At 59.8% G+C, this 12,273-nt stretch overlaps 1 protein-coding gene across 2 annotated transcripts in view; it reads left to right on the top strand.

The window, feature by feature from the left end:
- The window catches only part of ABCG1 (ATP binding cassette subfamily G member 1), a 59,451-nt gene that overhangs the window by 33,492 nt on the left and 13,686 nt on the right, over window positions 1–12,273 (top strand). For both annotated transcript variants that reach the window (XM_012749833.3, XM_012749832.3), the window contains exons 3-5: window positions 2,908–3,025; window positions 5,211–5,343; window positions 7,932–7,982. In XM_012749833.3, the coding sequence (XP_012605287.2) occupies window positions 2,908–3,025; window positions 5,211–5,343; window positions 7,932–7,982 (302 nt within the window). The remainder of the gene's footprint in view (window positions 1–2,907; window positions 3,026–5,210; window positions 5,344–7,931; window positions 7,983–12,273) is intronic.

The following is a 12,273-nucleotide window of genomic DNA, read 5'->3' as shown; positions in this document are numbered from 1 at the left end:
AAACTCTGCATCAAAACATAATGACTCTGAAACGAAGGCCACGCGCACGTTTATTCGCCCTTGTCCAAGGGTTTACACGGCGTGCTCTGGGCTCGCCTGTGCCGGGAGCCGCCTTCCGCTCAGCGGCTCCAGCGCAGGGACGTGGCGACCGGGAGGTCAGTGCCCGTTGCGTCCTCGTGGGGCTGACGTTGTCGGGGCCTCTGGGGGCCCTAATAGAGCGGGAAGCAACATAAGGCGTGTGTCAGGGCAGCGGTCAGGTCCCGGGCCCATCGCAGGCGCTGGGTGGGGTCGGCCGGTCGGCCATCGGGAGACTCGGTCTGGGCCGAGTGCGGCCTCCCCGAGCTCCCGCCACTGCAGTCCGGGACTCCGCACAGGGGCCCTCTGATCCCGACCTTCTGGAAGTAGCTCTCGCTGCGGGCGTAACTCGGGAAACCCTTCCCGCCCCACTTAATTGGGAATGGTGCTGAGGCCTTTACCGACATGGCAGAGACAGAGGCTACAGCGGGAAGCGTCTGGCCGGTGTCTCCGGCCCCAGCTCCACGCTGGGACCCGCTTCCAGACACGCACGGGCTCGCCCTTGCAGACCCGGCCGACTCGGAGCAGGGCAGACTGGTGTTTACGCCACATTCTTTCTTAAATGTGACACTTTTAAGATTCTTCAAATGCATCCCCGAATGCATCTCTTTCTTTTATGTTTAAATAGAAACAGTTTTCTAATATTAGAGAAAGGCAGCCCCGAGTTGGGTCTCCTGTCCCCCGCTGGGCCCCGAGAGGGCCACGTGGCGAGAACCCTTTGCAGCTTCAATCACATCCACGCCCTGGTGGCCTGGGAGCCAACGTCCCTCCCCAAGGCGAGAGCGGTCCTTGTCGTCTCCGGGCTGTGTAACTTGCAGATGGTCTTCGGGCTTAGCGCTGGGGGTCAGACCTCTGGATCCCGCCTGCCCTGGCTTTCCCGTGACAGGGCCGAATGCCCCCAGCCTCCCTGTTGTCCTCTTCCGGGGGTCCTGGCCAGGGCAGACGCAGCCCGTGTGAGCTTCCTTGGCCGCTGTTGCCATCTGGTGCCCAGCATGGACCCACTGCCGCCGAGGGCCAGCCCCAGGCACTGTCACGGCAGGGAGTGGGGTGCTGCCCCGTGCCCCGGGGCTATGGGAAAGGCCTTCTCAGAGCCACGGGCAGGTCATGACCCTGTGCAGACTACGCCTGGGCTCTAAACAGCCGGGGGTCAGCTCTGTGACCTCAGGTCCTAGGCAGCCTCAGGGTCACGGGGCCCAGCTGGGGTCAGCTCAGCACTTTGAGAGGGAGTAGCGTAAGGGAAGGCTTGCTCAGGGGTTACCCCGACTCCAACCCGAACAGACAGGAGGTGGCAATGAGCAGTGCTCCCTCGGTGATGTCATAGGGGACCCCCGGGGGACCGGTCCCCAAAGCACCTGGCCCCAGGCCACAGTGCTCCATCATGCTCCGAGCTTGTCCTTGTGGAGGAAGGTCTCTGTTGTCCCCAGCTCCTCTGTCCATCTGTCCACGGAGGGGCAGCCATGGCTGGGCAAGATGGCTGTTTGGGGGTTCCCCGTGCCCCCCCACGCGACTCTTTCGGGTCTCCCATGCTGTGTGTCTTCACCCGCATCCTGCCGCAGGGGCTGGACTTGTTCGCAGCTCTGAGCCGCTCTTCCTGCCCCCATCCCTTGGTTCCTGGGCCCCTTTTCCCTCCGGGATGGCTCTCCTGGCCCTCCCTGGGGCGACAGCCGCCCTCCTCTCCGTAATGAGTCAGAATCTCAGGGCCGCCAGCTTCCTGACTGGCTTCCGCTGCTCCCTGCCTCTCTTAAACAAGGCCCTGGGGACTCCCCGTCCAAATTAAGTCGGCCCCTGCTGACAGGCTGTGGTGTGCAGGCGTCCCGTCTCTGGAAGTCAGGAAGACAGCAGGGAGAACGCTCCCCCGGCAGGCTCCTGCAGACGGGCAGGTTCGGGCTCCCAGCAGAGACTGGGGGGAGTCTAAAGCCAGGGACGGGCCAAGCACCCCACGGGTTCTGTCTCGTTAGGGCATCCTATGTGGTCGCCAACAATGCACTTACAGATTCCCGATCACTTACAGTGCGTTCTGACCTGATGCTAGCCTGAGAGATGTCCCTGAATTGGGAGTCATTATCTGTCTATCCGGTTGCTTCTATTTTATTTTTTATAGCACATTTAAAGAGTCTGCTTGAAAAAAAAAATCTGATGTGGCTTTGCTTGGGTTGTGTAGGTTTTTCCCTTTTATAAAGCTCTCAGATGGAGACTTGGCAGAAATTCTAAAGCAATTTGATGTGACTGCAAAATGGTAATCTCTTTTAATTATTAATTAAGGAATTAATAATGTATTGATTAATTATAAAGTGAATATTTATAAATAAATTGTATATAAATAATATATATACTTATATAAACACATGAAGTATAAATAAATAATTGGTAGGTGAAATAAGTGCATCATTTAATTAACACAGGCATGGGTGGAGCAGCCCGGGCAGTGGTGCAGCCTGGGTTAGGATCTGCCCACGCCGGCTGCAGGGCCGGGGAGTCACCGGGCCACCGGACAGCATCTCCTCGTCCTGCAAGGGGAGGGGCGGGGCCTCTGCAGACGAGGCAATGAATGGGAGCGTGCTCTGTAAGCTCCAACACATTATACACTCACTGGTAATTGTCACTATTATAACCTGCAAAGTGCAATTGAGGAAGTAAACTATTCTTGGTAGGGAATTAAGACACAGCGTTTGTTTTCTTGCTCAGTGTTTTACCCCCTGGCGTGACAACAGTTGCCCTTGGCCTTGGTTCTGTAATCAGGCATACTTGAGCGTTTGCATATCTACTATGCTGGGGCAAAACGGAACGAATCCCGTGACGGTGAGAACATGAACACGATCTGCTTTTTTGCAGGATACAAGACCCTTCTGAAAGGAATCTCCGGGAAATTCAGCAGTGGCGAGCTGGTGGCCATCATGGGGCCCTCCGGGGCTGGGAAGTCCACGCTCATGAACATCCTGGCCGGGTACAGGTGAGCAGCCCTGCGTGGGGGCGGAGTTCTCGCCGGGGCTCGGCTGACCGTGTGAGCGGCATCCCACGGGCCATGGCGGTAGCCTCGGAAGGACACACAGGCTCCCACGAAACACGCGTGCATCTTAGCACCGAGAGGCTTTGGAGTCTGTAAAGGAGACAGGGCCCAGGGGAAGAGAGTGACGTCGAGAGGCTACACCTGCTGGCGGCCGCGGGCAGGGTCTCCGCCTTTGCCCCTCCGGGACGGGAAGAGGTAGGAAGGTCGCGGTCAGGTGGAGAGACAGCAGGGGACTCTGGGGGACAAGTGGACATGGAGTCGCAAAGTGGGGCGAGGCATTTTCAGAAGGGAATGAGAGCTGCTTGGCTGGGGCTCGCCATGACGTTGATGGCTCCGAAGTTTGGACAACACAATCCTTGACTTCATTCGTCTGTGAATGAAAACAGAGTCCTGGCCGGGCGCGGTGGCTCACGCCTGTCATCCTAGCTCTCTGGGAGGCCGAGGCGGGAGGATTTCTCGAAGTCAGGAGTTCGAAACCAGCCTGAGCAAGAGCGAGACCCTGTCTCTACTATAAATAGAAAGGAATTAATTGGCCAACTAATATATATATAGCAAAAATTAGCCGGGCATGGTGGCGCATGCCTGTAGTCCCAGCTACTCGGGAGGCTGAGGCAGAAGGATTGCTTAAGCCCAGGAGTTTGAGGTTGCTGTGAGCGAGGCTGACGCCACGGCACTCACTCTAGCCTGGGCAACAAAGCGAGACTCTGTCTCAAAAAAAAAAAAAAAAAGAAAGAAAGAAAGAAAACAGAATCCTTAGAAATATTTTTTAAAAATGCTCTGTTAAAGCCAGTTTTTTTCCATTTTCTTTTCAGTTTTAATGTTAGCAAACAGTAATAATAATAATTTCATATACGGAAAAAAAAAAGATAAACATCCTTTTCCTTAGAGCTTCTGGATCACTCCTTAATGCTGGAAATTAGGGTTTAGACAAAGCTCACTTCTGACAAATGCTGCCTGTTACATTCACATCTAAAGGTTAAAGCAAGACGGGCTCCGGAAGGAGGAGCGTCTCCGTGAGCAGAGAAGACACTGACTTTAACAAGATTTCCCCTTTTATGGCGGCTCCCTAATGCCATGTTAAGCTGAGGGTGGGCTGTTCATGATTTCTCCGAGAAAGGGGTGGGGGATCCCTAGAATCGGCGCCCGCCCCCTTTCCGTCCGCCCGTGGCTGGCTCAGAACTTCCCCGCCGCTGGGAGTGTGAGCTTCACCATGTTAATGTGTGTTAACGAGAGAAAGGTCACCTTTCCCCCATAACATGCTGAAATAAAAAACGTTTTTAAAAAATTAAAAACAACAACAAAAAAATCATCTTTGGCCATAGGCTCCTAGCTTCTGCACACGCTCCCTGTCGGGAAATGTCCCCAGCCTCGAGTCCTTGCTGTTGTGGTCTCTTTTCTCTATTTTCAATGGTCCCGACCCTCTTTTGACCACCCCCTTATGGCCCGCCCTGCACCCCTCACCCCTCCCTGGCAGGAGCAGGCGAGGGGGACTGCCTCGGCTGTGCCACTGAGGAACCGTAGCAGGCGGCAGAGGGGCACGGCTTCGGCACGGGGGCTCTCAACCTGCCCACTGTGTCAGAGAGGACCTCCCCAGTGGAGAAGGGCCACCCACTTGTCTGAGCCAGTCCAGGGCCCGGCCGCCTTCTCTCTGAAGCACCCGAGCCCGAGGTCCTGCTGGCGTTCCTTCCCTGGCCCGACCGCAGGCGTCTCTGGTCTTTGGGCAGCTGGTGCAGCCCGGGCTGTGCACAGACCCGTGCAGAAGCCAATCTCACGGACTCCCGCAACGCCAGGGGTGCACAAGCGACCCCGAGGCTGTGCAAAGGGCGTGCCTGTATATCTGTGTCTGGCAGGTAAAGAAAGCGCAGCCGTCACACTTGGTATAAACGTGCCAACCACGGGGGCCCCATCTACAGCTTCCTCCTCCCCGCTGGGTACTTTGTGCAGTTTCTTCCTCCAGATTGCAGTGGTGCTGCCTGGGTTTCCGGTTGCTGTGTGCCCCTGAGGGTCCCTGTGGCCACTGGTTCAGCTGGGAAGATTCGGGGAGGGAAGCCCTCACCCCTCCCCAGACCCCCGAGGCAGAGGAGCAGCAGAGCCGGGATGACAACTCGCCCTGTCCTTGTCTCTGCAGGGAGACGGGCATGAAGGGGGCCGTGCTCATCAACGGCTTGCCCCGGGACCTGCGCTGCTTCCGGAAGGTGTCCTGCTACATCATGCAGGACGACATGCTGCTGCCGCACCTCACTGTGCAGGAGGCCATGATGGTGAGTCCTCCCACCGCCCCGGCCTGTGCTCAGGCCACCTGGCTGTCCCCCCCGCCCCGCATGAGACAGGGTGCTGGCCGAGTGCCCACCCACAGTGTCCTGGGGGCTCTGGCACGTCACCTGCACGGGTCAGTGCCTCCTTCCCGCAGAGTTCTAACGCCAGGCTCGCTGTCGACAGCTTCATCAGAGTCTGAGTTCTAATGGTCCCTGTCTGGCAAAGTCGGCGTCAAGTGCCTGAGACTATTGACCCAACTGACTTGGGCGATCCTTTGCAGGGTGGCCACTGTCCTATTCCCCTGCAGGCCAAGGGCCTTTTCTTCCCATCAGCCGTCCTTGAGTCACTCTGTGTCTTTGGCCCAAGTCCCAGCTCACCTGGTGCCTTCCTTGGTCAGGGCCTGAAGGCCTCATCCTCTGACACACCTGCCTGCCAGGTGGGGGAATGAAACCAGCGGTGGCAGAGCCCTCCTGCGTCCCGGGCCCTGCGGGCACATAGCTCTACACAGTCTCCAGATGTGTCATCTCAGGGAAGTGCTTGTGACACGCAGCCTCCACGAGATAAGCAGTGAGCCCAGGTCACAAGCTGGAGATCTGTTTGACGCACAAGGGGCGCCTTTAACTCCCTGCTCAACATCCTTGCCATGCAAGGGGTTTACCTCCCTCCGAAGCCTCAGTTTCCCCGTCTGCAAGCCCATGCAGGGCTGGTTTGAATGTCAAGTGACACAGCGCAGGGACAGTGGGGGTGGAATCCTAGCTACAGTCAGTTCTCCTCTATCGCAACTTGGCCACTGCGCCTTTTCCCTCCTACCGAGTCTTCCCATGGTGTCTATGCTCAAGTCCTTCCCCTCTCGGGCCTGCAGTGGTGCCCAGGTGGTGTCTGCACGGTGGCCTTCGAGAACAGCCCGTTGTGCTCTTTGAACAGACTATGACCCACCCAGCCACGTGCCTTGACTCTGGGCTTCCAGGGCTGTTTTTAAAAAGGCCCGACCACCCCACGGTGACCCAGGCCAGGCGACCCTCACTGTGGGGCCGCTAGAATGCCGGCTGTTAAAAGGAGATGTGGAAATCGGTGTGCAGCCCCGGTCACAGATCCTGGCTCGCTTTGTGTGGGGAGCACTTTCTTTCTCTGCTTTCTCCTGGTCCCTGGCCTCCGTGCCTCTCCTGCCACCTTAGGGGACGTCCTGGCCTGTTCCGGCAGCCGTGCAGGGTCCCACATGAGGGCAAGTCCAAGGCATTCTTAGCTCTGCAAAGAGAAGCCGGTTTAGTTTTCAGATGCGATCTGCTCCCTGACCTGCTTTGTGGAGAAACAGAGCTGGGGGGGCTGCAGGCTGCTGTCACTCGTCTTCTCTGGTACGGCGTGTTCTGTGGGTCAGGGGACGGCTCTCCACCGGCCGGCCTCCCCGGAGGCTGTGCGCTGGGCAGCCCCGATTGTCCATCCGGCTTCCCTGTGGGCGTTCAGACGGGGCGCGGGGGCTCCCAGGGAGTCGGCAGGTAGGCGGGAGGAGCAGCCGCGGTGAAGTTTCCCTCTGCCCTGATGCTCACTGCTCCGTGGGTGCCGTAAACGCCTGCTTTGTGCACACCTGGGGATTTCGGAATCGCTCCTGCACCTTGGGTAACCCACGCTTACCTTGTCACCGGACCCTGCTGTGAAATCCATCTATTTCAGCATTAAATTCAATGAGGCTCTTGAGAATTTCACAACGCCTTTGAGAAATACAACAACCCAAGGCTGTTGTTCTTGGCGCCAGTCCAGGTCCTCTCTCCCGTGCAGGAATGAAATTGGCCGCCCGTGGCTGAGCCCTGATCCCACGTCAGACACATCTGTGCATTTTCACAGCCACTTCTGGCCCTGGCGACCACCAGGCAGACGGGGAAGTGACAGTCAGTGTCGCAGGGCAGGCCGCTGGCCCTGTCCCACCCGGGGCCTGGGTCCTCTTGGCCACTGTCCCTGCTCTTATCTGTCATTTGATCCCGGCGGCAACTCCACTAGCCGCTGAGGTGGACAGGGCTCAGTCTCATTATTGTGCCTGTGAAGATGCGGAGGCCACAGCAGTGGATAAGCAGGACTGAGGCTGTGGGCACGATGACTGCCACTCGGGGCTTTCCCAGGCAGGGCCAGAGCCCAGTGCCGTGGTGGCAAACAGGCTCTGAACAAATAAAACAAGGCAACACCAAAAACGGCGTCCCTATCAGTAGCACTTGCCAATTTCTGTGGGCGTTAAGTACTCCCACTGTGCATGATTTCAAGCTGCCCGTGGCTTAGCAGGTGTTTTGTGGAATCCTAAACACGCACCTGGTCCCAGGCCTGGCAGGACTGTCAGCCCTTGGTGCCTCCAAGTCACCCACGTCTAACTGCTCTCGTGGGTCCAGCAGGTTCGGCTGCGATGACAGGTGCATCCCAGACCTTCCTGCTCTCCCACAACCCTCCCTTCACTAAACCAAGCGGGTGGGAAGCCCAGACCTCCTTGGTTTTCGTAGCCATCACGTAGCTCAGGAACCGCTGGGGCTCCGGCCCTCGGCGTGGGGTGTGAGGCTCACCCTGCCGATGGCCATCCGTTCTGCTTCCACACCGATGTCCTTGTCCCCTGCAGGTGTCAGCACATCTGAAGCTTCAGGAGAAGGACGAAGGCAGAAGGGAGATGGTAAGTGGGTTGTCTGGGGGCCACAAGTGGTCCAGAAAGCGCATCAAGTCCATTTGGAAAGTGTGCGTGCAGGGGCTCTTTGGTACTGGGTTTTGTGTGCTGATTTGTTTTTGCCTGGCCTGCTGTGGCGGGGGCAGGCACCACCTTGGGGTGTGCCGCGGCCTGCCAGGAGGCCAAGAGAGGCGGCTCTGGGGCACGAGTCACGGCTCTGATTCTCAGATCCAGCAGCCAGGACGCAGCAGGTGACAGCCTTGGAGCTCAGGTGGCCCCAAGATGCCAACTGCAGGGTTAGACCCAGAGCGTGGCCCCTTTTAGTGCTTAATATGCTTTGTATTAAACTGTTTTTTTATTTTTTTTATAAAACACTAACAATGAACACGGTTAGTCATTGGTTTAAAAATAACCTCCCTCCACCCACCCACACTTGTGAGAAGAAATTTGGTTCTTACGTGTTATTAGCCAGCCTTTTAAAAAGGAAAATAAACACGTTTCCAGGACGACTAAGACTTTCTAACCACTTTCCCCACGCTGCTCGGCTCCCTGAGCCCCGGGAGCAGGGAGAGGCTGCAGGCGAGCAGGGCTGGAGCCCAGAAAGCCCCACGCGGGGCAGAGGGGGGGCAGGCGCCTTCGCCCTCCGCTCCCAGCCAGCGCCGTGGGGTGCCCGGCGCAAGATGGGATCTGGTGAAACGCGCATACGCAATCGCATCTGTGCCTCCTAGCGCCCTGGCAGAGCCACGGTCCAGCGCCGAGGGTGGGGTGTGCGGGGCGGGCGGGCGCGGCGTGGCTCTGCGTGTGCTGGTGAGAACCGCGGTGATTGACAGGAGACGCTGGACATGGCTTGCGAACTCGAATAGCCATTCACATTTTTATTCTGAGACTGAGAAGAAGAAAGTGGATTAATGGAGCTCAAAACAGAGACTTGGTGGGAGCCCCACGTTTCTGTCCCTCGGGGAGGGCCAAAGGCCTGGGTTTGTGGCTTTACTGCGCAGACCAGAAGGAGGGAGGCCGCTGCAGTCACGACCCTTCTGAGCAGCCCACTCAGACGCACGCGGACCCAGCGCAGCCCTCCCACGCCTGAGGGTCGGCCACACTGAGCGCAGCAAGTTGGGGTTGCAGCGGGGTCCTCCAGGAAGGACACGCCGAAGCCCCAGCCCCAGACCCCGGCACTGCCTGCACTTGGCGGCGGGGTCTTTAGTGAAGGGATTAAGGTAAAATGGGGTCATCAGGGCGGCCCCGTCCCGTGGGACTGGTGTCGCTGTAAGGAGAGCTGAGGACACAGACACGCGCCCCTCTGGGACGACCCGTGGGGACCCAGGCAGGGGACGCTGGCCATCTGCACGCCGAGGGGAGAGGCCTCGGGAGGAGCCAGCCTGCCGCACCCCGACCTCCGCCTTCTGGGCTCCGGAGCGCCGGGCGCTGAGGTCTGCCGGGTGAGTGCCGGGCCGGGCTCTGCTGCGTCAGCCCGAGCCGACAGACAGGACGGATTGGACGCCGGAGGAGCAGAGAGAACAGACCCGAGAGTGTCAGAACAGGGGCTCGGGGCAGCCTCCGAGGGCGCCCGGGGACCCACCTAAGTCGACAGCGTGACGTCCCGTACCGCAGCGAGGTCCCCCCGTGTCTGGGGTCAGCCGTGTCCCCTCCCCACCCGCCGAGGAGCAAAGCTGCAGGACCGAGAGGCTGGCGGGAGCTTGGCGGCTCTGCACAGAGCAGAGCTTTTTCCTTGCACAGAATCAGGGCGCTGCTCCTCCTCCCCGGCCCCCGTGAGGCCGGCTGCCCCGGGCTACCTGTGAGCCCACGCACACTGTCCTGAGCCTCCCCGCTGGCAGGGGTGTCGGAGGTGCAGTTGGCTCAAACCCTCTGGGTCCCTAAGACGCCCTCTGACGGTTGCCTGTGAGCCAAGTACGACTGCAAGGGGAGGGTGGAAGGGCGTGGAGGGCTGAGGGCTCCGCGAGGGCGGGGCGCCGGGGGCGGGAATTCCATCTCTCGGCCCCAAACCCACAGCCTGAGGACAGGGCCGAAGTGCAGGGAGTCGGTTTAGAAGTCACAGTGTGGGGTGGGTACAGGGGTCGGGGCCTTGCTGACTCGGAGAGGTCCTGTCGTGAGGCGGGACAGAGCACGGGGAGCCCGTCCCCGGACTCCTGGGACACAGGGATGACACGGGCCACCACCTGCAGCGTGCGCACCTGAGGCCGGGCCCACCTACTGCTGGGGTGGCACTGAGCTTCGCTGGATGCTTCTCTAATGTCCTGGCGCCAGCAGAGCCAGTGCTACCCGCAAGGAGGGAGCTGTGCAGCCATTTCCCTGCAGCTCGAGCCGCGTGCACCGGCCTTTCCCCATGGAGCTGGGGAAGGTGCAGGGAGGACAGCAGACTGTCCCTGCTGAGGACCACGGCGTCCGGGCTCTTTGGCCACCAGCCCCGGCTTCGACGGTAATGCCAAGCTGTGCACCTTCGGGGTCCAGCTTCCCGCCATCCTCTGAGTAACCTGGCTGGGGTCTTAGTGGGGCACCACGGGACCCGCTCTGCCTGCTTGGGCGGAAGACCAGGAACGAGGTGGGGAGCAGAGGTGTTCCCCGGGAGAAGCCTTGCGGGGCCTGCAGGTGGCCAGGACCCTGGAGTGCGTGTCCTCCTGGCGCAGGGCCCGGCTGGAGACACAGACGGGAAGGGGCCTCATGCTTTCTTCAGCTGGGCTCACGGGCAAAGACCCCCACCTGGTCAGGGTCCTTCGGGGAAATCCTCCTGAGGAGCAGGACCCTTGCCCCTGCTCCGACGTACCTGCCGCTGGATGGAATGGCGCCAAGAGCTGTCACCAAGGGACCTGCACACCAGAAGCCTGGCATGGACCCCCTCCTGCTCCTCGGTCTTGCAGGCGCCCGCCTCCCCCAGGGACCCAACGGAACTGCCCGAAGGACAAGACAGCTTTGGATGTCACACTCTGCCGTATTCCCCCAATCCCGTGTGCACCGAGGTTGGATAGTTTTCTATCTCATGCAAACACAGCAGGATAGAATGTTCTAGAAGATAGTGGAATGTGCTGTTCGCGGCCTTCCTCACTTCCCGGAAAGGCAGCTCGGCCCTCGAGAGCCCTCCAGCGAGGCCGCCTGCCCAAGAGCGAGGTCTCTGTGGGTGGCCAGGCCGCGAGACCCGTCCCTGGAGGACTCGAGCTACTGAGCGGCCGTGGGGTTTTCTCTCTTTAGGGAAAGTGTATAAATAAATGAGCCCATTGTTTGTTTTCCTGGCTGGCTTTCAAAGCAGAGTCAGCCTGCCTAGCGTCACTGCTGAGAGAACGCTCGAGAAACGGGCTGGGCCGCTCACGGGGCGGGCAGCAGAGGGGAGATGGCAACACGTGGCCTCCGTTTCCGTTCTGGGAGGAGGGGTGCACCGTGCTCGTGGAGCACCCCAAAAGTGAGCCTGGAGCACCCAGGGCCACCCTGTCATCCTGCAGCACCGGAAGACCCCGAAACCCTCATCCTGGGAGACCCGAAGACATCATCTGAGAGGAGGGAGTGAGCCAGGAGAGAGCCGTGCCCGGCGCCCGCCTGCCGGCCTCGCCATGGCGCCCACGGCAGCTGTTTCTGGGACGGCAGCCCTTGGAGGCGGGGGCCCTGGGTCTAGAGTGGACTTGGCTTTGGGCATCCGGGGAGAGCAGAGCAGGGTGGCGCCCAGGTCGGCCGCACAGCTCTGCCCTGGTCCCCCTGCCACCAAAGCTGCACTCCGTCCTGACCGTGCGAAAATAATTCAAAAGCTCAGAGTGGAAGTTCTCCTCCCCTGAGCATCTCTGCTTCGAGCATGACCTCAGCTCCCCAGAGGAGCTGGATTGGGCTCTGCTCTCTCCGGCCACCACGGCTGCCCCGCCGGGGCGGGGACGAAGTCTGGGCGAATTCTGGAGGGAGGCCGGGGTGGTGGCAGCTGGCCCGGCATCTGCCTTCCCACGGGCCTGCGTCTGAGAGGACGCTGGGGCTGGGACCGACCACGCCGGCAGCAACATCTCCGCCCTGTCTGCTCCCCGAGCCGATACCGGATCGATAACCCTAGGCAGGCGGGAGGCTCCGTGCAGGGCGCCGCTGGGCTCCGCTGCACAGCCTGGCTCGCTGAGACGCAGCCCCGTGCAGGTCGTAACCGCTTTAGGCAAACACCGCACGTCTGTTTCGTTGCCTTCGTGGCCCTTCAGAGACCTCGTTTCCAAGTCCAACCTCTTTGCAAGCACAGAAGTGACTCCACGCCTGCTTCCCACCAGGCCGTGTCCCTGCAGGAGCTGTGTTTGCACGCGAGGACTCGGCGGTGACAGCAGTG

Source organism: Microcebus murinus, chromosome 1, assembly GCF_040939455.1.
Source record: "Microcebus murinus isolate Inina chromosome 1, M.murinus_Inina_mat1.0, whole genome shotgun sequence".
Taxonomy (NCBI): domain Eukaryota; kingdom Metazoa; phylum Chordata; class Mammalia; order Primates; family Cheirogaleidae; genus Microcebus; species Microcebus murinus.
The sequence above is the reverse complement of the archived record's forward strand: the minus strand, read 5'-3'. Positions and strand labels throughout refer to the sequence as shown.